Source organism: Suncus etruscus, chromosome 16, assembly GCF_024139225.1.
Source record: "Suncus etruscus isolate mSunEtr1 chromosome 16, mSunEtr1.pri.cur, whole genome shotgun sequence".
Lineage (NCBI taxonomy): Eukaryota > Metazoa > Chordata > Mammalia > Eulipotyphla > Soricidae > Suncus > Suncus etruscus.
The window spans coordinates 77750325-77776398 of record NC_064863.1 but is presented as its reverse complement, the minus strand read 5'-3'; the positions used below and the strand labels follow the sequence as shown (position 1 = coordinate 77776398).

Here is a 26074-nt window from a genome sequence, read left to right as displayed (position 1 = left end):
GGATTATTCCTGGCTGCATTCAGGAACCACTCCTGAAGGTGCTGAGGGGACCCTATGGGATGCTGAAGATCAAACCCTGTTTGGCCATGTACAAGGAATGTGTCTTACCCACTAGACTATCTCTCTAGCTCCAATTCTTAATGTTCTTATTTCTGCTCATTTGCACTATTGTCTCCACACTGTAGACCTCAGCAACTTTGCCTAGTCCATGATTTATATTTCTTTTGGTCATTCTGTCCTAAAGTTCATCTCTTTCTCTTCTCCTGCAGATAGTTATTTCCTATAGATTTCTTCATAACTAAGATTGGAAGGAAAACAGACAGAGAAGAGGGGACATATAACTATAAAGTCTAGCTTGTGAAAAGATTCTTGGTTTGCCACTGACTTCCTATGCAAGAAAATGTTCCTCTTCATCTGGGTCTCACCCCCTTCCTCCCTAGTTCTGGATTCTTCTTTGAGAGTTGAACCCTTCTCATAATTCATAAAGGAAAATTCACTCTTTAAAAAACAGTCCATTTCTCATCTATAGAATTAGTCATTATAGCCTCCAAAGGGCAAATGATCTGAGGTACTACACAAAAGAAATTGTACAGGCTCCTACAAAGGATAAAATGATGAATGAGGGCCAGAGCAGAGATGTGGAGCAGTAAAGCGTCTGCCTGGCCAGTGCTAGCCTAAGATGGATCACGGTTCGATCCCCCGGCATCCCATATGGTCCCCCAAGCCAGGAGTGATTTCTGAGCGCATAGCCAGAAGTAACCCCTGAGCGTCCCCGGGTGTGGTCCAAAAACAAAAACAAAAAGTTTAAAAAAAATTTTTTTAATGATGAATGGCTAGAAATCGGAGCCAATATAGTGAAAGACTTGGGAGAATGAAACAAAGCCAAAAGGTAAGGAAACTATGCATTCCCTGCTGCCTGTAGATTGCAATAACCCCAATTCTTCACCTTTTGATCTGTGTCTTGCAGTTTCTCCCATTAAAGAGGCAGCCTGTGGGGCCCGAGCAGTGGCACAGAGTGGTAAGGCATCTATATTGCCGGTGCTAGCCTAGGATGGACCACAGTTCAATCCCCTGGTGTCCCATATGGTCCCCCAAGCCAGGAGAGATTTCTGAGTGCATAGCCAGGGGTAACCCCTAAGGGTCACCGGATGTGGCCCCAAAACAAAAATAATAAAAAGGGGCCGGAGCGATAGAACAGCTGTTAAGGTGTGTGTCTTGCACCCGCTGGACCTGAGTTCGGTCACCGGCATCCCTCATGGCCTCTTGAGCATGCCAGGAAGGCGTCCTGAGCAAAGCTAGGAATAGCCCCAGAGCATTGCCGGGTATGGTTAAGAAAAGACCAAAAAAAAAAAAAAAAAAAAAAAAGACCAAAAAAAAAAACCAATAAATAAAAAAATAAATAAAGAGGCAGCCTGTATTTCCCCAACCCTTTATAGTGGTTAGCTAATGACTTGCTTTGACTAAAACAATGTGTGACTATGCTTGTTATCTTTTATTTCTTGTACTACTTTGAGAACATGATGGCTAGTTCCAGGTAAAAGATGGAAATTAGAACAAAAATACCCCAATTAGGACAAATTTAGATCAGTCAACTACTAGCCAACTATATCAACAAATATACACAATCTGCAAAACTTCCCAGATAAATTTTACCCTAGGTGAACAGGTGCTCAGCTTAACAGATTTGGAATATAAATTATTGTGGGTTTTTTTTTTTTTTGCAAAGTCTTGTGTGTTTGTTTGTTTTTATAAAATCTTTATTTAAGGGGACGATGTGGTGGCTTGGAGCAGTAAGGTGTCTGCCTTGCCGGCACTAAGAATAAACCCCCCAAAGATATCTCTAAAGTTGATACCAATGAGTAGGCTTCAATATTCATGATACAACTATGTAAGACTTTTTGTTTTGTTTCATTTTTGGAGGCCACAGTCAGCTGTTTGCAGGGTAAATTTCTGGCTTGGTGCTAAGAAATCGTGGAAGGCTTAGTGAACTAGAGGTGTCAGGGATCAAAGTTAGTTTCGCTATAATCAAGGCAAGTGCCCTACCCATTATACTATTGCCTAGTCCCTCTACAAGCTTATTTATACACATCAAAAGAAACTACCACAGTCCATTTGCTTTGTACACAACAGTCCTGATTTGATTCCCAGTCACTGCATATGTTCCCCCATGGACTATCATGTATGGTCTCTGAGCACAGAGCCAGGAGAAAGAGGTTTCTACTTCTGGGGGTGGTCCAAAGAAAGAAGGAAGAAGGGAAGAAAAAAAAATAAGGAAGCAAATACCAACCAACAAAACAAACAAAAACAAAACAAAAAGGAAAACTCAGAAAGTCACACACAAAAAAAGTTTCCCTCCCACACTGATAGAAATCTTCATTGAGGTATTTTACCATACCAGTAACTCTTTCTGGAGATCAGTGACTTCAGCATAGTTTAAATGACGCAGAGTATCTTCCACTAGATGACTTCTTCCAACATTCAGTACAAAATAGAAATTTTCAAAACACTCGCCTCCCAGAAATATCCAAAGACTATTTTTTTTGACTCCCACCTCCTAGAAGAAATGATTTAGGGATTTTTATGGAAATCCTATTAAGCATTTAATGTTACCCCTCCCCACAACTTCCTGCTTAGCTCACCGGAAGAGGGAGACCCTCCCACTGCTGGGAGGGGTCTGTGGTTGTTAATTAAGGCCTGGAAAAGGAGTAATAGGAAGATTCACAGAGAGATTCAGCAAGCAAGGGATTCAGCAAGAAGCCTGAGCAAGAAGCAGGATGGGGAGATGAGAGATGGTTGGATGCAGAGAGGCTGCTTAGCTTAGAAGCCACACATGCGGGTCAGGGCCTTATAATAAAGCTTCATGTCTCCTGACTTCTACTGATTGCTTGTGGATAATTTCCTCGCTGTAACCCCGAAACCTCAGACCCGCCAGAGCAATGAAGCTGCAGGTGCCGGGCAGGCAGCTTATGCCTGCCATTACTTCAGGAAAATATCACCCTACCTGTGGACAATAAAGAGACTAAAATTAAAAAAAAAAAAAAAAAAAAAAAAAAACGACAGCTTTTGACCAATCCCCATAGATATTCAACAAAGTAATAAAAGCTTCTCCAGCTGGAACAATGGCTCAAAACTGGTAATCATACTTTGTATGTAGAAGTATATATATATATATATATATATATATATATATATATGTATGTATATATATATATATGTATGTATGTATGTATGTATGTATATACCCTGGTATCACACCCTGATTTCCCAGAACCATTGGGTGTGCCCCTCCTGTTGAGAAGCTGCTGTGCTTTTATAAATCCATGTTTTGTTGTTTTTTTTTTGTTTTTGTTTTTGTTGTTTTTGTTTTTTTTTTTTTTTTTTTTTTTTTTGGGCCTTATACCCGGCAGTGCTCAGGGGTTACTCCTGGCTGTCTGCTCAGAAATAGCTCCTGGCAGGCACAGGGGACCATATGGGACACCGGGATTCGAACCAACCACCTTTGGTCCTAGATCAGCTGCTTGCAAGGCAAACGCCGCTGTGCTATCTCTCCGGGCCCTGTTTTGTTGTTTCTTAATTTAGGCACTATGATTTACACAATTGTTAACATTAATATTTGAAGTCTATACTATTGCTTGCATACCCACCACTCAGCCCTATTTGTGTTTCTATTCAGGATTGCTTGCACACCCACCACTCAGCCCTATAGTATTTCTATTCAGAAACAAACATTAGTTTATATGTGTTTTCTTGTGATGGATTTCATTTATTTTGGTTTTTCTATTTTTAGGACTAATCTTAGAATAGAAACCAAGCTGCTAAATGTCCCAGATATTCAAGCTGATAACTTGATCTTCAATTTATCTTCAAGCTGAAAACTCTGGACCTCTCCTAAAGGGAGGTGAGCCAAAAATCGTTCTAGTACTATAACTTCTGAAGCTCCTGGAGCATGTAGCACATACACAGCCATGTGACAATTCCAAATTCCACTGGGCGAACAGCCCAGTAGAAGCATTGCATAGTAGATAGGAAGATAGCATAGGTGTCAACTATGCTCAATAAGCAAAAATAATAACATAGGCTAAACTAGCAACAAATAGCTTAGTAAATCCTCAGATAATTAATTTAATAACAGCATTGTGAGATATAATGATTTAAAAAATTATTTTACTGTTTTTATCACTATTTACAACAACATTTTGTTGTAATCATGGTGCTTAAATAAGCATTGTTTTATTTTTTAAATTTGGCTTTAAAATATAAGCACTTGGGGAAGGAGCAATGGCACAGCAGAAGGGTGTTTGCCTTGCATACAGCTGACCCAGATGGCCCCAAAATTTTAAAAAATTAAATAAAATAAGCACCTTGATTACAAACATGTTTGCAGTTGGGTTTCAGTTATAAAAAAGAATACCCCCTTCACCAGTGCAACCTTCCCACTACCAAAGGCCCCCGTTTCCATCTTCTACCAACCCCTGCCTGTATTTGAGACAAGCATTTTATTTGTCTCACTCGCTACCATTGTCATGGTAGATGTCAGTGGAGTTATTTATCTAACTGAACTCACCACTCTTTGTAGTAAGCTTCATATCATGGGCTGGGCCTTCCAAACCTCATCTCTATTGACTCTGGGTATTGCTACAATAACATCTTTTATTTTTCTTAAGTCCCACAGATGAGTGAGACTATTCCATGTCTATCTCTCTCCCTCTGACTTATTTCACTCAGCATAATATTTTCCATGTCCATCCATTAATAGGAAAACTTCATGACTCTATTTTTCTGGTAAATACAAGAACTTATTAAGAAAATGCAGAAATGAGCATGGCTTTTGTGCGGCCATAACTTAACTAGGTCTTCAGTAGCATTCTGTATATTTGAACTTTTTCATGATGTCTCTAAAATATGTACTTCCTCACTATTTGGGGGTGGGTGTCACATCTGGTGGCACTCAGGAGTTACTCCTGGCTCTGCACTTAGAAATCGCCCCTGGCAGGCTCAGGGGACCACATGGGATAGCGGGATTCAAACCACCATTCATCCTTGGTTCGCTGTGTGCAAGGCAAATGCCCTACCGCTGTGCTATCTCTACAGTTCCATCCTCACTATTTCGTTTTTGGCATGTGGTTCTGTAAATTAACCTTCTGTGATTGTCATTGATTCTATGGCTGATTCAAGTTCAATCTCTGTCATTACATAGAGTCTCCTGAACCTGCCAGACATAATTTCTGAGCACAGAGCCAGGAGTCACCTCTGAGCACTGCAGGGTGTGGGAAACAGAATAAACTCATTGAATGACTCATAAGGATTATCTGAAAAAGGAATATTCAATAGACTTCTAATTTGCACTCCAAGACATTTGCAAAGTAGATATCAAAATCTAAAGGCTGACACCAATGGTGGAAGCAAGAGGAGAAAAAGAAGAGTTCATAGATGTTGGCTCTAAGTAAAAGAGCAATGACTACTATTGAAAGAAAATGAGGATTTGGGTATTATAGAATAATGAAAAACAAATTTAAAAGTACCAGTAAATTGAAATACTATGATTAACCCAAGAAACTGGAAAAGATTTCACTCAGAAGTTGGTGATTTCCAACAGATCAAAGTGTGTGTGTGAGAGGGCATTCAGACATTGCTTGTAGTGCATGCCTTTCGCATGACAAGTTCCGGATACTTTATCAGTCCCACACCCAGCTCCCCAGCTGCAGTCCTGGTCACTCTGAATGGACCCAATACTTCGAAACAAGCATTGAACTGTCAAGTTGACACATTTGAGGCTAAGTATCACCAAGATACTTTCAGACTCACTGAAAAGGGTTTAAAAAGCAAAATAAAATTGTTACCAGTACCTTCTTTCTAACAAAGGAGTAAGCTCGCCATGATTTGATTTTGGAGACCAAATTAAAGATAAATGGATAATCACTGAAAATAACAGGACTGTTGTTTTCTTGAAAGAGCTAAAAAAAAACCAACAAAAACAGTTTGGTCATTAAAAGAATACCTTCATTCTTTCAATATTTCCCTTTATCTATAATCTCTTGTTGTTGTTCTTAGTGTTTGTTTGTTTTGGGGCCATACCCAGTGGTGCTCAGGGCTCTGAGCTCAGGGGTCATTTCTGGAGGTGCTGGGTGGATCATAGATTGTTGGGGATCAAACCTAAGTCACTCACTTACAAGGTAAATGTCCTACCCCGTGCTACTACTCTGGCCCTGTTAAATCTCTTTTTTTTTTCTTTTAAGCCAGTCAAATAAATCTTTTTTTTAAACTACATATTAGTGGATAATGATAGGACCACAGAGGTGACACAGAGATAGTGGAAGAAGTTCTGGGGGTACTCTGATGATAGAAAGATGCTATAACTTTGCACATCAATACCAAAAACATTAACATTATTATATCCATGTTACCTAAACTATTAGTACACGTAAATAGTTTTACTATTATTAAAAATAAGAATTCAAATCATTTGAAAGCAAATTTTTAATAGAAAAATGTAATTATTAATTTTTTTATTTTTTTGGTTTTGGGTCACACTCGGTGGTGCTCAGGGGTTACTCCTGGCTGTCTGCTCAGAAATAGCTCCTGGCAGGCACGGGGGACACCGGGATTCGAACCAACCACCTTTGGTCCTGGATCAGCTGCTTGCAAGGCAAACACCGCTGTGCTATCTCTTCGGGCCCGAAAATGTAATTATTGTATGAATAAAAGATGTCTGTTTTCGGGGCCGGTGAGGTGGCACTAGAGGTAAGGTGTCTGCCTTGCAAGCACTAGCCAAGGAAGGACCGAAGTTCGATCCCCCGGTGTCCCATATGGTTCCCCCAAGCAGGAGCAATTTCTGAGCACTTAACCAGGAGTAACCCCTGAGCATCAAATGGGTGTGGCCCGAAAAACAAAAAAAATGTTTGTTTTCAATGATAATCTAATCAAGCAAATTCATCATTTAATGAGGAAATATTTAAGTGCTTTTTTAAATTTTTTGTTTGTTTTTGCTTTCTGTTTTAAGTCACACCTACAAAGCTCAGGGGTTACTTCTAGCTCTACACATGGGACTCACACCTGGCAGTGCTCAGAAGACCAAATGGGGTATTGGGGTTCAAATCTGGGTTGGCCATGTGCAAAGACTGTACTATTTCTCTAGTCATATCAAGTCTTGATTGCTCAAAGAAATATCAATATAGCTACTGATGGTTTCCCCTTTTAAAGGATGTCAGTATTCAGAAATAAAAATGTTATTCTTACACCGTTGTCTTTACAGAATGCCACGTGTCTATCTTCTAAAAAGTCCACGGAGTCAGAGAATTCATTTATGTAGAAAGTACTATCTGGTAGCCGACAATCAACTTTGCTGTTTACCTTAAAGAGAATATAACTTGAATTTCATTTCCTGTTAATAAATTACTCTATTTTATATAAATAATCATTATACAAATTATACACATTATGAGCAGCATTTTGTTTTGTTATGGTTTGGATTTGAACGCACACCTAGTGTTACTCAGGGCTTACTCCTGCCTCTGCTGTCAGGGATCCATCATGGCAGGCTTGGGGGACTATATGGGATACTGGGGATCAAACCTGGATCAGCCACATGCAAAGTTAAGTACACTACCCATTGTAGTACCTCTTCAACCCAGTATTCTGTTTTTATATGTTTATTTATTTTGTTGGGGTAGGGACATGAATACCACAAAGTGAGTACCACAAGTGGTACTGTTCAGGGGACCAGCTGGGATAGGAAATCAGAATCAGGCTTGCAAGCAAAACCAGCATTTAGTCCTTTAAGCTCTCTCCCCAGCTCCCATTTTCTCTCTCTCTCTTCACTGTTTTGATTTTTGGACCACATCTGTCTACTCCCTACAGGAATCATCCAGTCATTTAGATCAAACCAGTGGTTGTGCCAGCTCTTTTAGCTATCTCCCCAGCCAGAAAGAGAGCATTTGTTAATGTGAAATGTTATACATTTCTGTTTTCTGAGGGCCAAAGAGAGAGCATAGTTATTAAAGCATTGTCTTGGCTGAGCAGGGTTTTATCCCTGGAACAAAAAGGGTCCTCAGAGCATCACCAAGAAAAACCTCTAAGCACAGATCCAGGAATAAACCCTAAGTACTGCTGGTTGTGGGAAACACCCCCCTCCAAATAAGCAAATAAGTATATTTCCATCATTTCATATCTGTAATCTCCAATTTTCCTAAGTCTTGTAAAAAGATAAAACGTGTAGGTTTACTATAAGCAGTTTCTAGATCTTGAGAAAAATATTCCAAATATGTTGGGCAAATACAGAATTTTTCATGGTAATTAATGAACGTCAATTTTGCAGACATGTTGAATATAGAACAATATATAAACTGAAAATTACCGTAGCTTCCTACTTAGTGTAGTAGTCAGCAAACCGTTCCTGAAATTTAAATAGTAAATACTTTGAGTTTGATCTAAATAATCTCTAGTGTAACTATTGAGCTTGCCATTTGGTAGCACAAAACGGTGAGATAATTAGAGATAGGAAAAAAGAAAGAAAAAAAAAAAACTGGGACATTAGTGGTGGGAAATGTGCATCAGACAGGGGCTGATGAGAAGCTAGAGATGGGCATTAAGTTCTTCCAGATGCAATGCAGTAGTCCCTCATCTCTGACTTCTTTTTCCAGACCCCAGATAATTCTTTTTCATTTAAGCAACATCAGTTTTATTCTGCACATTTAATTGAAGTGTCAACAATCAAGCTTATTAGTCATTGCATTTAGGTTACTTTTGTGTAGAAATATATGCTAATAAAAATACTTGGGGCCAGAAAGATAGCATGAAGATAGGGTGTTTGCCTTGCATGCAGAAGGATGGTTGTTTAAATTCCGGCATCCCATATGGTCCCCTGAGCCTGCCAGGAGTGATTTCTGAGCGTAGAGCCAGGAGTAGCCCCTGGGTATGACCCAAAAAACAAAAAACAGACAAAAAAATAATCATTTTCCTATCTGATTTATTAGGGGTGACCAAGTTTTTTCCCCAGGGGTTGGAGCGATAGTCCAGCAAATAAGACACTTGTGTTGCACACAACTGACCCAAATTTGATCCCTGGCACTTCATTTGGTCCCCAAGCCAGCCAGAAGTGATCCCTGAGCACAAAACCAAGAGTAAGCCCTCAGCACTGCCAGGTATGACTCAAAAACAACAAAAACTATTTTCGTTCTGTTTCAAGAAACAAATCTCCAACTGCCAGAAACTTTAGGGATTTTTGAGAAAAATGGTATATGTGCTCCTTTGATGATTCCTTACCTTATATACTTTTTTCATCATTTCCAGTAGAACTTTGGCATTACAGTGATGTTCAAGGGATTTAAACCCGTAGTCCAGTAGGGAGATCATGGCAGTCTTGAGCATCTTTACTAATGTGTTGAGATAAGATCCTTGCAAGGATCCCCACCATTGCTCTATGGGTACAAAATCAATCATAAGTAGTAGCTTTCTGAAAAAAACCCTCTCTGCTTCCACAAAGTTTACTCAGGTAAAAAAAAAACAGTGTTATTTATTTATTGTGGCATGACTCATAAAGTTTTTCTACGAAGGATGTCATCTTAAATATTAACAGTCACTCGTGGAGAACATTATTTTGAGTAATGGATTTAGAAGTCAAACTCAAGATACTAAATAACTGTTAGTATTTAATAATGTTGTTTATGCAAGATTAATGGCTGTGTACATGATTCTCAAACTAACAACTCAATGAAGTATCTATAAAGTATGAAAGCACACAAGATGAATACGCACACAAACACACACAAAACCAGAGAGACTATCATTAAAAGACAATCTCAACCTGTAAAAATTAATATAGTGTTAGTCATGTTTTCAATGAAAACATGTGTTAAATATAATTAACACAACAACTTGCTGAAGTGCTTATTTTTGGGTCATGCCCAGAGGTGCTCAGAAGACCATTTTGGGTCAAGGACTGAACCCAGGTCTCATGCATACAAAATATGCATTGTAACCCTCTATGCTGTTTCTCCAACAAGCTGGATTATTTTATCTTCAAAAGGCAACTGCACTTTAGAGGGAAAGAAACATCATCAATAAATATGCACAAACAATCGGAAATATCCTTTGTTTTGGACCACACTGGCGGTGCTTAGAAGTTACACCTGCTCTGCACTCAGGAATTACTTCTGGCAGATTAGAGAGACCATATGGGATCCTGGGAATCAAATCCAGGTCAACCACGTACAAGACAAACACTCTACCCGCTGTACTGTCACTCTGGCCCTATATCCCTAAAATTTTTTAAATTATAATGAATTTCAGGACTAGAGATATAGCTGAGCAAACTGGAACACATGCATTGCATGAAGGAGATCTGGCTTCAGTTCTCAGCTCCACATAAGGTCCCCAAAAACACTGCCAAGAATAATACCCCCCCCAAAAAAAAGAATAATACCCAAGCACTGAGTTGGAAATATCCCTGAAAATTTGATGAAATTCAGATAGATCAAGTATTTAAACACAAAAATGAGGGGCCAGAGAGATAGTACAGCAAGTAGTATAGTATATATTTTGTCTTGTATGTGGCAGACCTGGGTTCAATTCTTAGCACTACAAATAATCCCCTGAGCCCCACCAGTAATTATCCCTAAGCATAGAGCCAGAAACAAGTCCTGAGCATAGCTGGGTGGGCCCCCTTCCCCCCCCCAAAAAAAAAGTAAACACAAAAATTAAACAATAAAAATTCTACTAGGAGCATGAAAAATATTTTTGAGAGATATTTTTTTAAAAAGTTCAGCATCAGATAGACTTTATAAAATAGGACCCCAAGGGGCTGGAGCGGTGGTGCCGCAGTAGGGCATTTGCCTTGCACAAGGCTGACCTAGGACGGACCAAGGTTCAATCCCCGGCATCCCATATGGTCCCCAAGCCAGGAGCTATTTCTGAGAGCATAGCCAGGAGTGACCCCTGAGCGTCACCGGGTATGGTTCAAAAAAACAAAACAAGCAAACAAAAAAAAAAATATAACCCCAAATCAAAAACTGATAGAATATAATATAGTCAATTTAATAATAATTAAAATGTTTAAAAAATAATTTGTGTAGAGAATACTAATAAAATAATTTTTAATAACCTAAAGAAAAAAAAACTGTTGGGCTGGAGAGATAGTTCAGTGGGAAGGTACTTGACAAGCACACAGTTGACCCTGATTCAATACATGGAACTATGTATTGTTCCCTGAACACCTCCAGGAATAACTCCAAAGCACAGAGCCAGAAGAATCACTGGATGTGGTCCAAAACATCCTCCACCCCTAAAAAATGTATTTCTAAATGCGCTTATACAAATAATATTTTTAAAATTTACTCAACAATCTAAACTCTGTAAATAAATACTTTCTTAGAGGGGCTGAAACGGTGGCACAAGTGGTAAGGCATCTTTCTACCTTGCCCGCACTAGCCTAGGACGGACCATGGTTCAATCCCCCGGTCCCATATGGTCCCCCAAGCCAGAAGAAATTTCTGAGTGCATAGCCAGGAGAAATCCCTGAGTGTAACTGGGTGTGGCCCAAAAAACAAAAAACAAAAAACAAAAAAAAAACTTTCTTAGAGAGAAAACAAGGGTGTTATATTTTATTAGTTGTAGATAAGCTTAGTTCTGAGTACTCTAAGAGTTTTGAATATTAGCTTAGAATTATAAAAGGAAATTCCATAATAGTTAATAAAAATAAAGAATATGAATAAAAAAATTTTTGTTTTGGTTTGGTTTTGGGGTCACACCCGGCAGCGCTCAAGGGTTACTCCTGGCTCTGTGTTCAGAAATCACTCCTGGCAGGCACGGGATATGGGATGCCAGGATTCGAATCACTTTTAGTCCTGGATCAGCTGCTTGCAAGGCAAATGCCCTACCACTGTGCTATCTCTCTGGCTCCAGAATACAAATGTTTTAACAATTTTACCAGACATCAATATAGTTTTCATCATCTCTCGTAAAAGTCTCAAGTTTTTTTTTTTGTTTGTTTGCTTGTTTGTTTGGGTTTTTTTTTATTTGGGGGTCACACCCGGTAGCGCTCAGGGGTTACTCCTGGCTCTGTGTTCAGAAATCACTCCTGGCAGGCTCGGGAGACCATATGGGATGCCGGGATTTGAACCACCGACCTTCTGCATGCAAGGCAGATGCTTTACTTCCATGCTATCTCTCCGGCCCCAAAAGTCTCAAGCTTTAAGCCAACATGAACCAAAATTTTTACTAATTTATCTCGGTTTTTGTTAGTTTGTTTTGTGCTGTGATGCTCAGGGATTCCTCCTGGATCTGCACTCAAAAATTACTTCTGTAAATGCTTAAGGTACCAGATGGTATGCCAGGGATTGAACATGAATTGGCTGCAATGCAAGGCAACTGCCCTACCCACTTATACTACTGCTCTGGTCCCTTGGCTGGATCTTTTCTGGGATCATTAAATCAAATCTAAGAATGACACAAGCTTTCTAAAATAGTGATAATTTTCTTTTCTTAGTCTTTTTTTTTTATTTGAGGGGATTCTAGGTCACACACAATAATACGCAGAACTTACTCTTGGCTCTGAGCTCAGGGATCACTTTGAAGGTGCTTGGAGGGACTTCAGGGGGTGCCAAGGACAGAACACAGGTTGGCGGCATGTAAGGCAAATATGCTTTCCCTACTGTACTATTTTACTGCCCTCCCGAACAATGATGCTTTTCATAGCCTACAGTTATTTAACCATTTGCAGAGCATTTATTCAATTATATGACTTTTGGATTCTTCTATCAAAATCTGTTACAGCTTTCACTTCAGACAGTGAACTCTATTTAGAGTAAAAATTAAATGACATCAGAGGCCGGAGCGGTGGCACAAGCAGTAAGGCAGGGGTCTCAAACTCGCGGCCCGCGGGCCGTTTGCAGACCTCCATACAACATTTTGTGGCCACGGCCGGCCTTCAAATATCGTAGTATTCGCGATTATTCACTTACCGAATAATCGCAATAAAATTTGCATTAGTAAGAAAAAATTGCATTAAACATTCGCATACCCCGAGCAGTTCCGTTCGGGGTATGCAAATGTTTAATGAGATTTTTTGCGATTTTTTTTCTTACTAATGCGATTTTTTTATTGCGAATATTCGGTAAGTGAATAATCGCAAATACTTTGCGCCTAGTGCAGACATCATTTCCACTGCTCCTGCCCGCTGTCCCTTTTTTTTTTTTTTTTTTTTTTTTTTGTGAAATCCCTTATGCGGCCCTGCCTCACTCCGACTTTGCCTCCTGCGGCCCCCAGGTAAATTGAGTTTGAGACCCCTGAAGTAAGGTATCTGTCTGCCTTGCCTGCACTAGCCTACGACAGACCGTGTGTGGTTCAATCCCCCGGGGTCCCATATGGTCCCCCAAGCCAGGAGCACTTTCTAAGTGCATAGCCAGGAGTAACCCCTGAGCATCACCAGTGTGGCCCAAAAGAAAAATAAATAAGATTAAATAACATCAAAGGATTCCAACTTACCCAGAATAAGTGAAGACATTTTACCAACAGCTTCTGCAAATGGAACAATGAGATTTTTCCAGTTACTGGATTCGTGCATCACAGGACATTCTGGGAGCAGAAGAAAAACCAGCAATGCTTCCTCATGTCGTGAACCATAAGGAAGATCTCTGAACAGTTTCTCACTGAAATGGGTAGTTATCTGCGGTTGAAATAAGATCAGGTAAAGATTCAGGCTGTGTCACTTAGATCCCCAGAGTATTATGAGAAGCAAGTTATGGGGCCAGAGTTTTCTTCCCACTATTTTTCATGGGAAAGAGTCTTTTTGTTTCCCTGGAAGAAACTTGTACAACCACATCACTTTCTGCACCCTACAGGTCTCTAGTATAGTATGGGAGAATTAGTCTATTTCATAAAGTGATACACGGAGGGAAGCAAAGAAAAGAAAAGTAGATACACATAGACCAAACAGTGAAAGTTGTTCAATCGGAACTGGGTGGGAAGAGAGCTCTGTAGAATAGAGCACATGCTTTGCATGCAAGAGGTCCAGGGTTTGGTCCCTGGCCCCACAATCCAGAGCATCACTAGGAATGGTCCAAAGACAAAACAAAAACAAAGTGACAGATTTGTGTGATTTATCTGATCCCCCCCCCCAAAAAAAATCTATCCTCAGAGCTTTAGGAAAAAGGTACTGCTTCAGGGCTCTCTCTGGGCTGCAGGAATTTGAGTGAAGGTGAAATAAAATGGCCCCAAACACAGTCCCTAAAACCTGTCAGTGGTCTGCCACACTTCCTTTCCTTAAGAGTCACATAAAAAGTGCCTCAGACACCCCTGAATGATCCATGAAGAGGTGGGAAGGAAGGAAAATATAGTATCTCACAAATTGTGACTCTGATATAAGATTTTTGAGTTGGCGTGATAACAAGCAAACTCAGCTCTCCAGCCTTGGGAAGAGCATAACTTAAATGCCCCTCAGTCATCCTATAACCTGAATGAGCATCACAATTTGCTCAGCACAAAAAATTAGGCACTGAGCAAGAGTTCACAGACATAAACCATACTAGTTAGCCCTTATTTGAATTCCCTTTTCAGAGTTTGCTATCTTGAGCAGCTCAAAATCCTGTTCCTTGTACTTGTCACTTCTCTATAAAATTAATGCTGTTTGCTAAGAAAGTCAAGTTCCAATTTTCTCTGTAAGATACCAACCACTGGTTATTTCCCATGTCCATATGCACATAGCAAAAGTTAATAAACTTTTGTGTTTTTTTTTTGTTTGTTTTTGTTTTTCTTAGAGAGGGTGAGGGTTTTCCATACCCAGTGGTGCTCAGGATTAACTCTAGGATCTGTCCTTAAGGTTATTCCTGGAGGTGCTGAGACTATATGTGGTGTTGGGGATCAAACCTAGGTCAGCTCCTTGGAAAGCAAGTGCCTAACTCACTATTACCGTGGCCCAACTTCATTTAGTCAGTCTAACCTGGACAGTTGATGAACCTAAGACTACCAGAAGGAAATAAGACTGTCAATAGGAGTTCTCTACTTCCCAACTCTCAATATAGTAAGAAATATCCATTGTGGGGGCCGGAGTGATGGTGCAGCGGTAGTGCATTTGCCTTTCATGTGGCTGACCCAGGACGGACCGTGGTTTGATCCCCCAGCATCCCATATGGTCCCCCAAGCCAGGAGCGATTTCTGAGTGCAAAGCCAGGAGTAAGCCCCTGAGAATCACCAGGTGTGGCCCAAAATCAAAAAAGAAAGAAATATCCATTTTGTTAAGTCACAGAGCTTTTGTTACAACACTTTGCATTATCTTTCCTGTATACATACTAAGGGATCTATGTGTCATAACAGGTAACCAGTAACATGCTCTAGGGCCGGAACAATAGCACAGTGGTAGGGCATTTATTTGCCTTGCACGCGGCTGATCCAGGACTAACCTCGGTTAGATCCCTAGCATTCCATATGGTCCCCCAAGCCAGGAGCGATTTCTGAGCACATAACCAGGAGTAACCCCTGAGCGTCACTGGGTGTGGCCCAAAAATCAAAACCAAAACCAATTAAAAAAAAAAAAACATGCTCTATATTATAGTTGCTTTAATGCTTTTACAATTTGGGTTTTCATATTTCCATAAAAAGATTTCCATGCAATACTGATAGGTGTATAAAAAAATTTTTTTTTGGTTTTTGGGCCACACCCGGCGGTGCTCAGGGGTTACTCCTGGCTGTCTGCTCAGAAATAGCTCCTGGCAGGCACGGGGGACCATATGGGACACCAGGATCGAAACAACCACCTTTGGTCCTGGATCGGCTGCTTGCAAGGCAAATGCCGCTGTGCTATCTCTCCAGGCCCTAGGTGTATAAAATTTTTAAAGAAAGTGTCATAAAAGGACTGGAGAGACTGAAGAAACAGTACAGTGGGTAAGGCATTTGCCTTGCACGTAGCTGAACTGGGCTCAATCCCCAGCACCCCATATGGTCTCTCAAGTCTACCAAAAGTAATTCCTGAGTGCAAGGCTAGGAGTAACTCTTAAGTGACACCAGGTAAGGCTGCTACCACACTACCCCCAAAGTAGAAGAACACAAACACAAAACACTGCCGGAGAGATAGCCTGGAAGTAAGGCGTCTGTCAGCCTTCCAGGTAGAAGGACAATGGTTCAAATTCCAGCATCCCATATGGTCCCCCATGCCTTCCAGGGGCAATTTCTGAGCGTAGAGCCAGGAGTAACCCCTGAGCACTGCCGGGTGTGACCCAAAAACCAAAAACCAAAAAAAAAAAAAAAAACACAAAACACACACACACACACACACACACACACACACTAGACAATGTTACCACAAAGGCAAATGAATTTGAGAAAAACAGGGTTAAAAATTCAAAATTATTTTGATAGATAGTGGAAACTTTGATATATGAGAACATACCATGACTACCAAATAGTGGTCAGCATTTCCCAAATGTTCTATTAAGAATAAATTAAATGCTTCTTAATGGAGCATCCCATGAATCTATCTCTCTTTTTTGTCTTTCTCTATTTCTCTCTCTCTCTCTTTCTCTCTCTCTCTCTCTGTCTCTCTCTCCATATTTCCTAAATGAAAGTCTTTACTTCACTATTCATCTACTTCCTCAAGGACTAACAAATTTTTGCAGTAACTTACTCCTACCTGGAGCCATGACCCCCAATCCCTTTTCCACACTACAGAGATCAGGGGGTATCGGGGTGCAACTAGTGAAGCTGAGAAGATTTCAGTATAGAATCTCATGTGAGCTCTTGTGAGTCCTGATTTTCCTGGGGCTTCATCATCAAGCTATGCTATAAATCTTTTTCTTATGTAGCTACTGCCGCCCAGCTGTGCCTCCTCACACATCACATCACCAACATTTCTACTGAACATTGAAAGATTCAATAAGAAAATGAATAACAGGGGCCAGAGAGCATGGAGGAAAGACGTTTGCCTTGCATGCAGAAGGTCGGTGGTTCGAATCCTGGCATCCTATATGGTCCCCAAGCCTGCCAGGAGTGATTCCTGAGCATAGATCCAGGAGTGACCCTTGAGCGCTGCCAGGTGTGATCCAAAAACCAAAAAATAAAAAATAAAATGAATAACAGCACCTAGCACAATGTTGGCAATACAGTAACCTCACAGTGAATGCTACTTCCTCCTTTACCACGGCTCCCTCTCAACCAACAAGAGAATCAGACATCACAGTAGACCCATTGCTCTATGTCTCAGATCAACATTGGTAGTCACCATGGAAGAAATCCTCTTATTTTCTGTCAACATCTTGAAGGTGTCTCTCGCCATCTGCAGGTCCACACCTACGAAAACAGTTTCTTCTGGTTCCCTTTAGGTACAAGAAGTATGAGACACTAATAAACAAATGGAAAGAAATATTGCAAAGTTTGTGATTATGACTTACTATTTTTTGATTGCTTATCAGATATAAACTTTTATAAATCTTTCTTCCTTTCAAACTAATCACTTTATTTAATGCGCAAAAATATTGATCAAAGCCTGTTCCCTGAGCAAGTAACAGTTAATTTTACCTTCAGAGTAGCTCCTAGAAATCTGGCGGCAATAACAAGAGATTTTTCTTTGCTGTGCTGAGGAGGCAAAGCACCACCCCACAGGTCTGCATACAGAAAGGTGAAACTCCCTACCCCACCACCTGTCCTCAAGCATCCACACCACACAGGAATCATTTCATTAGTGTGATTGACTTTATTGTCCCAAGAAGGCTTTTGCCTGGGCAAATGATTTGATTGTTCATTGTAAGGAGCTTCCTATGAAAACTAAAATTGCTTTAATATTTATAGGCTATAACAGTTCTTATTTTTGGTGTGATCAGCAAGAAAAAATGAGTTGATCTTTTTTTGTTTGTTCGTTTGTTTGTTTGTTTGTTTGTTTGGAAGCCACATCCCTCAGTGCTCAGGGCTTTCTCCTGGTTCTGCACTGAGAGATCACACTTGAGAAGGCCCAGGAATCTTAACAGATGACAGGGATCAAATCTGGATCAGCTGTGTGCAAAGCAAGTGCCCCACTGTACTCTCTGGAATCCTCAATATTGAACATCTTACAAAGAAACTAATCTACTAAGTGCCAAATAAATAATAGAGAAGTGATCCCTGAGTCTAGAGCAGTGCTTCTCAAATAGTGGGGCGCCCCCTGGGGGGGGGGGCGTGAGGCTTCCTAAAGGGGGGGCACGTTTGACCTCGGCAAACACTGTCATGACAAGCTAAGCCCCGTGTTTATGTCTCTGTATGTCTCTGGAGCTGAGAGTTGCTGTGTCCTGCTTCAAACCCCGCTTCGAAAAGCTATGCATTGCAAAACATGCTCATTGTCGCCACTAATCCAGACATCACCTCTGATTAAAAAATCAGCTCAAATAATTTTATATATTTTTGTTTTGCAGGTTAAAGTTTGTTTTAATAAAGATACTATTTACAGTCGCGCGAGCGCGGGGGCACGAAAAATGTTTTCTTCTTCCTAGGGGGCTGTTTTGGGGAGACCAGAACAATAACACAGCAGGGAGAGCATTTGCCTTGCAAGCAACTGACCAGAGTTCAGTCTTTGATATCCCATATGATCGATTCCCTAAACCCACCAGAAGTGATTCCTGACAACAAAGCCGGTAAATAACCCCTAAACACCACTGGGTGTGGCCCAAAAAACAAAAACAAAAACAAAAAAAATAACTTAACCTCCATGTATTAAGAAATGTTAGAGCAAACAGTGATGGTCTTTATAGCAACAACAAAAAACAAACAAACAAAAAATGTAAGAGCAAATTGATGTGTAATATGTAAAAGATACTGAAAAAAAATAACTATTCCTTGCAACAAGATAATAGAAGAGGAAGGACAGGGACGTGAACAATGAATTAATAATTTGCTCCTACTTAACATTTGCTAATCAAAATGGCAGACTTGAAACAATTCACTATTTTAAGGGAAAGGAAATCTCCTATAAATATTACCTTTTCTGTAAAAAACTTGCAGTCAGACAAGCAGGAGATGAAAAAATTGTTTCAATTTCACTGGAAAAAAAATGAAAGAACTTAAGTCACAACATACTATAAAGTGTATTTGATTGATTTTACATAATAGAACATAACTGATGATGTGCTAGCATTATCCATTTCTTGCAGTAGCATGGATTGACCCTAAAATCTCAAACATACATGCATGTGCTCTACCACAGAGCCACATTTCAGGCCCAATACTAGTTTTCTATTTTTTTGATATCTTCATTTAAACACCTTGATTACAAACATGATTGTAGTTGGGTTTCAGTCATGTGAAGAATGCCCCTCTTCACCAGTGCAACATTCCCATCACCAAAGTCCCAAGTCTCCCTCCCCACCCCACCCCCACCTGTGCTTAGACAGGCTTTCTACATCCCTCATCCATTCACATTGTTGTGATAGTTCTCAATGTAGTTATTTCTCTAACTGCACTCATCACTCTTCGTGGTGAGCTTCATGTCATCAGCTTGACCTTCCAGTTCACCTCTCTCTTTTTTTTTAATAATATATTTTATTTAAACACCTTGATTACATACATGATTATGTTTGGGTTTCAGTCATGTAAAGAACACCACCCATCACCAGTGCAACATTCCCATCACCAATGTCCCAAATCTCCCTCCTCCCCACCCGACCCTCGCCTGTACTCTAGACAGGCTATTTCCCTCATTTATTCTCATTATTAGGATAGTTCAAAACGTAGTTATTTCTCTAACTAAACTCATCCCTGTTTGTGGTGAGCTTCATGAGGTGAGCTGTTACTTCCAGCCCTTCTCTCTTTTGTGTCTGAATCTTGTCTCTGAGAATTATTGCAAAAAATGTCTTTTATTTTTCTTAAAACCCATAGATGAGTGAGACTATTCTGCATCTATCTCTCTCCCTCTGGCTTATTTCACTCATCATAACAGATTTCATGTACATCCGTGTATAGGAAAATTTCATGACTTCATCTTTTCTAACAGCTGCATAATATTCTATTGTGTATATGCACCACAGTTTCTTTGGCCATTTATCTGTTGAGGAGCATCTAGGTTGTTTCCGGAGTCTGGCTATTGTAAATAGCACTGCAATGAATATAGGTGTAAGGAAGGGGATTTTTGTATTGTATATTTGTGTACATAGGGTATATCCCTAAGAGTGGTATAGCTGGATCATATGGGAGCTCGATTTCTAGTTTTTGGAGGACTCTCCATATCGCTTTCCATAAAACTTGGACTAGATGGCATTCCCACCAGCAGTGAATAAGAGTTCCTTTCTCTCCACATCCCCGCCAACACTGCTTGTTCTCATTCTTTCTGATTCTTTGCCAATCTCTCTGGTGTGAGATGGTACCTCATAGTTGTTTTGATTTGCATCTCCCTGATGATTAGTGATGTGGAGCATTTATTCATGTGCCTTTTGGCCATTTATTTGTATTTCTTCTTTGACAAAGTGTCTGTTCATTTGTTCTCCCCATTTTTTAATGGGATTAGATGTTTATTTCTTGTAAAGTTCTGTCAATGCCTTGTATACTTTGGATATTAACCCCTTATCTGATGGATATTGGGTGAATAGTTTCTCCCACTCAGTGGATGGCTCTTGTATCCTGAGCACTATTTCCTTTGAGGTGCTACAGTTTCTCAGCTTAATATATTCCCATCTATTTATTTCTGCTTCCATTTGTTTGGAGAGTGCTGTTTCCTCTTTAAAGATGCCTTTACTCTCAATATCATGGAGTGTTTTACCTACACCAACACAAGTTTTTTAATAAAATTAAATTAACTACTTCCCTAGGAATCTTCCAAATTGTTCATGTATTTTGTGCATGTCAAAGTTAAATCTCTTTGAATACTTCATAGTTCACTTGATCAGGTCATTTAGATTTAAATAAAATCCAATTTTCTGAAAACAGAGTCCAAAAGAATAAGCTAAAAATATAAAAACATTTCCCGTTTGTGAGAGTGGAGAGTTTGATGTTGTTTTATTTTGTGGTCACACCTGGTAGTGTTCAGGGGCTACTCTATGCTCTAAGGATCCGGGGTATTTCTTGGTGGTTCTAAGGATCAAACCCAGCCTCTTGCATGCAAAACATGTGCTCAGCCCCTAAGCCATAAACAGTGAGCTGTCCTTCTGCTCTTCAAAGGGTTTAAATTCATTCAATTATCTCCCTTGCCTGGATGTACTTCTGTTATATGAACTATGAATAAATTAATATCAGTGTCATCTTCAGATAAGAACAGAAGAGATGATCATTAAAATACAAATACCTCAGGCTAGGGAGATACTACAGGTAGGGTGCCTGCCTTGTGTATAGCTGACCCCAGTTTGATCCCCAGCACCCCATCTGGTCTTTGTGACCACCACCAGAAGTAATCCCTGAATACCACTCGAGACACTACCATTTGGTAGTGTCGCTACCACTAGTGACAGACTCATCTTCTGTCTAAGGTAAAAAATGGTCAAAGTTTCAGGAGCAGATGAAAGTGATTTATAATTGAACGAATAGGCGGCCGAGCGATGGCGCAAGCAGTAGGGTGTCTGCCTTGCACGTGCTAACCTAGCATGGACCACGGTTCGATCCCCCCTGGTGTCCCATATGGTCCCCAAGCCAGAAGCGATTTCTGAGCACATAGCCAGGAGGAACACCTGAGCGTCACCAGGTGTGGCCCCAAAACAAAAATAAATAAATAAATGATAAACAATTGAACAGATAGAGCCACCTTTCAACTTGTCTATGTTTTCCACTTCTTGCCTTTGAAATCCACTTTTCAGTCAAGGACTGGCATATTCGGCTTATTTCTGGTAGAGTCTTCTTGGGAATACTTGGGCTTGTAGGCTTCAAGAAAAAATAATAATGATCAGGAAAACAGACTCATACACTGAGTAATAACCCAGTAAAACTAATATCAACGGTGGTCTAGATAATAAAATCCTCTCAGCTAACAATTAGGAAGATGCTACAGAACAATAGGCAATAGAATGAAGCAAACTGTGGCCTAAACTGCATTATCTGGAGTTCACCCTAAGGTACTTGTTAACAGTTCAACATTAGTGAAGCCCATCTATTCAAATTTCCATGGTTTAATCTGTGAAATGGGGTAAGTAATGCCAACTGGAGTTGATAGCTTAACAAGGTGTTATTTATTGTCCTTTGGTCAATCCCTAAAGTATGATGATTACAGTGTTGCTGTTCTCATCACAACAGCATAGTTTATGTAATTCATGTAAAATCAATGAATTTGGGGGCCTCATCTCTTAGAAAGTCAAATGAAGTAATATGATATAATACTTTTTTAAAAACACATTCTTGATATGTATGGAGCAAATATTTTCTCCCAGTTTGTAAGACGTCTTTTTAATCTAGTCATCATTCTTTTTGTTTTTGTTTTTGTTTTTGTTTTTGGCAGCATTCGTGGTTACTACTGGCTCTACACTCAGAAATTGCTCCTGGCAGGCTTGGGGGACCATATGGGATGCTGGGATTCGAACCAATGACCTTCTGTATGAAAGGCAAACGCCTTACCTCCATGCTATCTCTTCGGCCCCATCATTCATTTTTTTAAGTGCAGAAGCTTCTTTTTTTAATAATAACTTTACTTAAACACTTTGATTACAAACATGATTGTGATTAGGTTTCAGTCATATAAGGAACACCACCCTTCACCAGTGCAACATTCCCACCAACAATGTCCCAAATCTCCCTCCACTTCACCCCACCCCCACCTGTACTCTAAATAGGCTTTCCAGTTCCCTCATTCATTCACATGGCTATGATAGTTCTCAATGTAGTTAGTTATTTCTCTAACTGCACTCACTACTCTTTGTGGTGAGCTTTATGAAGTGAACTGGAAGTTCCAGCCCTCCTCTCATGCTGAGTGAAATAAGTTAGAGGGGGGCCAGAGAGATAGCATGGAGCTTAAGGCGTTGCCTTTCATGCAGAAGGACCAGCATCCTATTTGTTCAAGTCCCAGCATCCTATTTGGTCCCCTGAGCCTGCCGGGGGCAATTTCTGAGCGTAGAGCCAGGAGTGGCCCCTGAGTACTGCCAGGTGTAACCCAAAAACCAAAAAAAAAAGAAAGAAAGAAATAAGTTAGAGGGAGAGAGATAGACACAGAATAGTCTCACTCATCTATGGGTTTTAAGAAAAATGAAAGACATTTTTGCAACAATCCTCAGAGACAGAGCAGAAGCTTCTTAATTTTATATAGTTCCATTTGTTTATTTTTACTTCTGTTTGTTTGTTTAATAGCAATAAATTATTGAAGATACCTCTGGAGTCAATATCTGTAAGAGTTCTGATTGTGTTTGCACATGTTATTAATGGGATCAGATCTGATACCGATTTTGAATTAACTTTTGTGTATGGACTGAGATGTATCTAAGTTCATTTTTTCACATATGGTGCACCAATTTCTTCAACACCACTTGCAGAGAGGCTTTTCCTGTGCCACTTCATATGCCTAGCTTGTTTATCAAAGATTAGCTAGCTGTCCGTTTACCTGAAGATCAGTCTCTAGATTCTCTTTTTTTTTTTTTTGGGGGGGGGGGGTCCACACCTGGCGGTGCTCAGGGGTTACTCCTGGCTGTCTGCTCAGAAATAGCTCCTGGCAGGCACAGGGGACCATATGGGACACCAGGATTCGAACCAACTACCTTTGGTCCTGGATCGGCTGCTTGCAAGGCAAACGCCGCTGTGCTATCTCTCCGGGCCCAGTCTCTAGATTCTCAATTCCATTCTGTTGTTCTGGAAGTTTGTCTTTTTTCCAGTACCAAAGTACTATGAGTACTATATCTTTCTATCAACTCAAGTTGTGAAGAGAAGCCATCCATCTTCTTTTATCTCAAGATTTTGGCTATCCAAGGAGGTTTTTTTTTCCATATAAATTCCTACAGTATTTTGTCCATATCATTGAAAAATAGTATAGTGATTTCTATAGTGACTATTTTTAATTTAATCCTGCTGTGGGCAGGATTGCTATTTGACCATGTTAATCTTTTTCTTTTGGTTTTTGGTTTTTGGGTCACATCCGGCAGTGCTCAGGGATTACTCCTGGCTCAAAGCTCAGAAATCGCTCCTGGCAGGCTCGGGAGACCATCAGGGTTGCCGGGATTCTAACCACTGTCCTTCTACATGCAAGGCAAACACCTTACCTCCGTGCTATCTCTCCAGCTCCCATGTTAATCTTTTCAATCTATGAACAGGATATGTATTTTAATTTCCTTAAATATTCTATTTCCTTTGATAGTGATTTATATGACTCTTTTTCCTTGTAGGACTCTATTATCTCTTGAGTCTCAGGTACTTGATTTTGTGTAATTGTAAATAAGATTTCTTTGGGGTTTTTTTGTTTTGTTTTGGTTTGGCTTGGTTTTTGAGCACTGTCAGGAGTGATTACTGACTGCAAAGCCAGAATAACCCAGGACTATCGCCCAGTGTGATCTAAAAACAAACAAGCAAAAAAAAAAAAAAACCCACAAAAATGTTCATCACTTATCATCAGAGAAATATAAATCAAAAAACAACAACAAGGGCCCGGAGAGATAGCACAGCGGCGTTTGCCTTGCAAGCAGCCGATCCAGGACCAAAGGTGGTTGGTTCGAATCCTGGTGTCCCATATGGTCCCCTGTGCCTGCCAGGAGCTATTTCTGAGCAGACAGCCATGAGTAACCCCTGAGCACTGCTGGGTGTGGCCCAAAAACCAAAAAAAAAAAAACAAGCTATCACCTCACATCAATGAGACTGGTATACATTGGAGGAATAAAACAACCAGTACTGATGTAAATGTGGGGATAAAGGAACCCTCAAACACTTGGTCATCATGTCATCTGGCCTAGTCTCTGGAAAACAATATGAAGATGTGTCAAAAATTTGTCAAAAAAAACTGAGCAATTCTATTTTTTCGCATCTATGGCCAAAACCTCAATGGCCAAAATCACTATTCTAATAAAATAACTGCACTCCTATGTTCACTGCAGCACTCTTCACAGTTGGCAACACTGGATATAATCCAAGTGCCCAAGAGCAGATTATTATAAGTGGCATCTATACACAACAGGCTACTTTCAACTTTAAGAAAAGATGAAATCATACCATTTGTCACTACATGAATGAAAGGAGGGTGTCATGCTGAGTGAAGTTAGTCAGGGAAGAAGGTCAAATCAGGATTCTGTCTCTCAAATGTGGGGTAAAATAGAAAGAAGCATAGTAAAAGCAATGGTAACAGACACTTGAGAGTTGCTCTACCAAGCTTAGTTAATCAAGGCAAAGGGGAAAGGAGGAAAGAAAGGGAGGGTATTCTGAGACAATGTGGGGATACAGATATTCTGGTTGAGGGAATGGCTTGGAACACCATAATATTCTATGCTTGAATTGCAATTATTAACAGTTGTGTAAATCATAGGGCTGAAATAATAATTGAAAGAAAATTCAAGCATTCCAACTGAGAATCTTAATATTTTCATAAGAAACTTGAGTACATATGAATGACACCGTATTTCAAATATTGCTCTGAATCTAAAGGAAAAATGATCTATAAAAGAAACAAAGTGGACCAGAGTAATAGCACAGTGTCTTGAATGTGACTAACCTAGGTTCAATCCCTGATGTCCCATTTAGTCCCCCAAGCCAGGAATGATTTCCGAGTGTCATCAGGTGTGGCCCAAAAACCAATAAATAAATATATATGTATATATATAAAGAAACAAAATGAAATACCTGATAAGTTGTCACAAAGTTGGCATATGTTCCAGCAAAAATATGCTTAACTTGAACATTCAAAAGGTCTAAAAGAAAGTCATAAATCCATACTTAATATTTTATAGAAGCAAAAAAATATTTTATCAAATAAACCTAAAATATTAATCTTAAAATGCTGGTATATTAGCAAACTAAAATGACACATTATTGGCAATTTATACTCTTTTATTTATTTATATAAAATAATTTATACAAAATCTCTTATGTAAATTTTTATCATAGAAATTATTTTGATCAGATTTACATCTCATATATTCACTCATCTTAAAATGTAATTTTTCCTGCACTTGTATAATAATAGTAGACTGGTATGCTTCATATGGTTTGATTAAATATATAAAAGTACACTAGTCAAAGA

At 39.7% G+C, this 26074-nt stretch overlaps 1 protein-coding gene across 1 annotated transcript in view; it reads right to left on the bottom strand.

Annotated features, from left to right (window-relative positions):
* The window catches only part of HERC6 (HECT and RLD domain containing E3 ubiquitin protein ligase family member 6), a 66892-nt gene that overhangs the window by 22641 nt on the left and 18177 nt on the right, over positions 1-26074 (bottom strand). The window contains exons 8-16 of the mRNA XM_049789889.1: positions 25675-25742; positions 21680-21795; positions 18933-18992; positions 17207-17300; positions 13480-13660; positions 9262-9416; positions 7237-7350; positions 5847-5954; positions 2396-2554 (exon numbers count right to left, since the gene is read on the bottom strand). Of these exons, the coding sequence (XP_049645846.1) occupies positions 2396-2554; positions 5847-5954; positions 7237-7350; positions 9262-9416; positions 13480-13660; positions 17207-17300; positions 18933-18992; positions 21680-21795; positions 25675-25742 (1055 nt within the window). The remainder of the gene's footprint in view (positions 1-2395; positions 2555-5846; positions 5955-7236; positions 7351-9261; positions 9417-13479; positions 13661-17206; positions 17301-18932; positions 18993-21679; positions 21796-25674; positions 25743-26074) is intronic.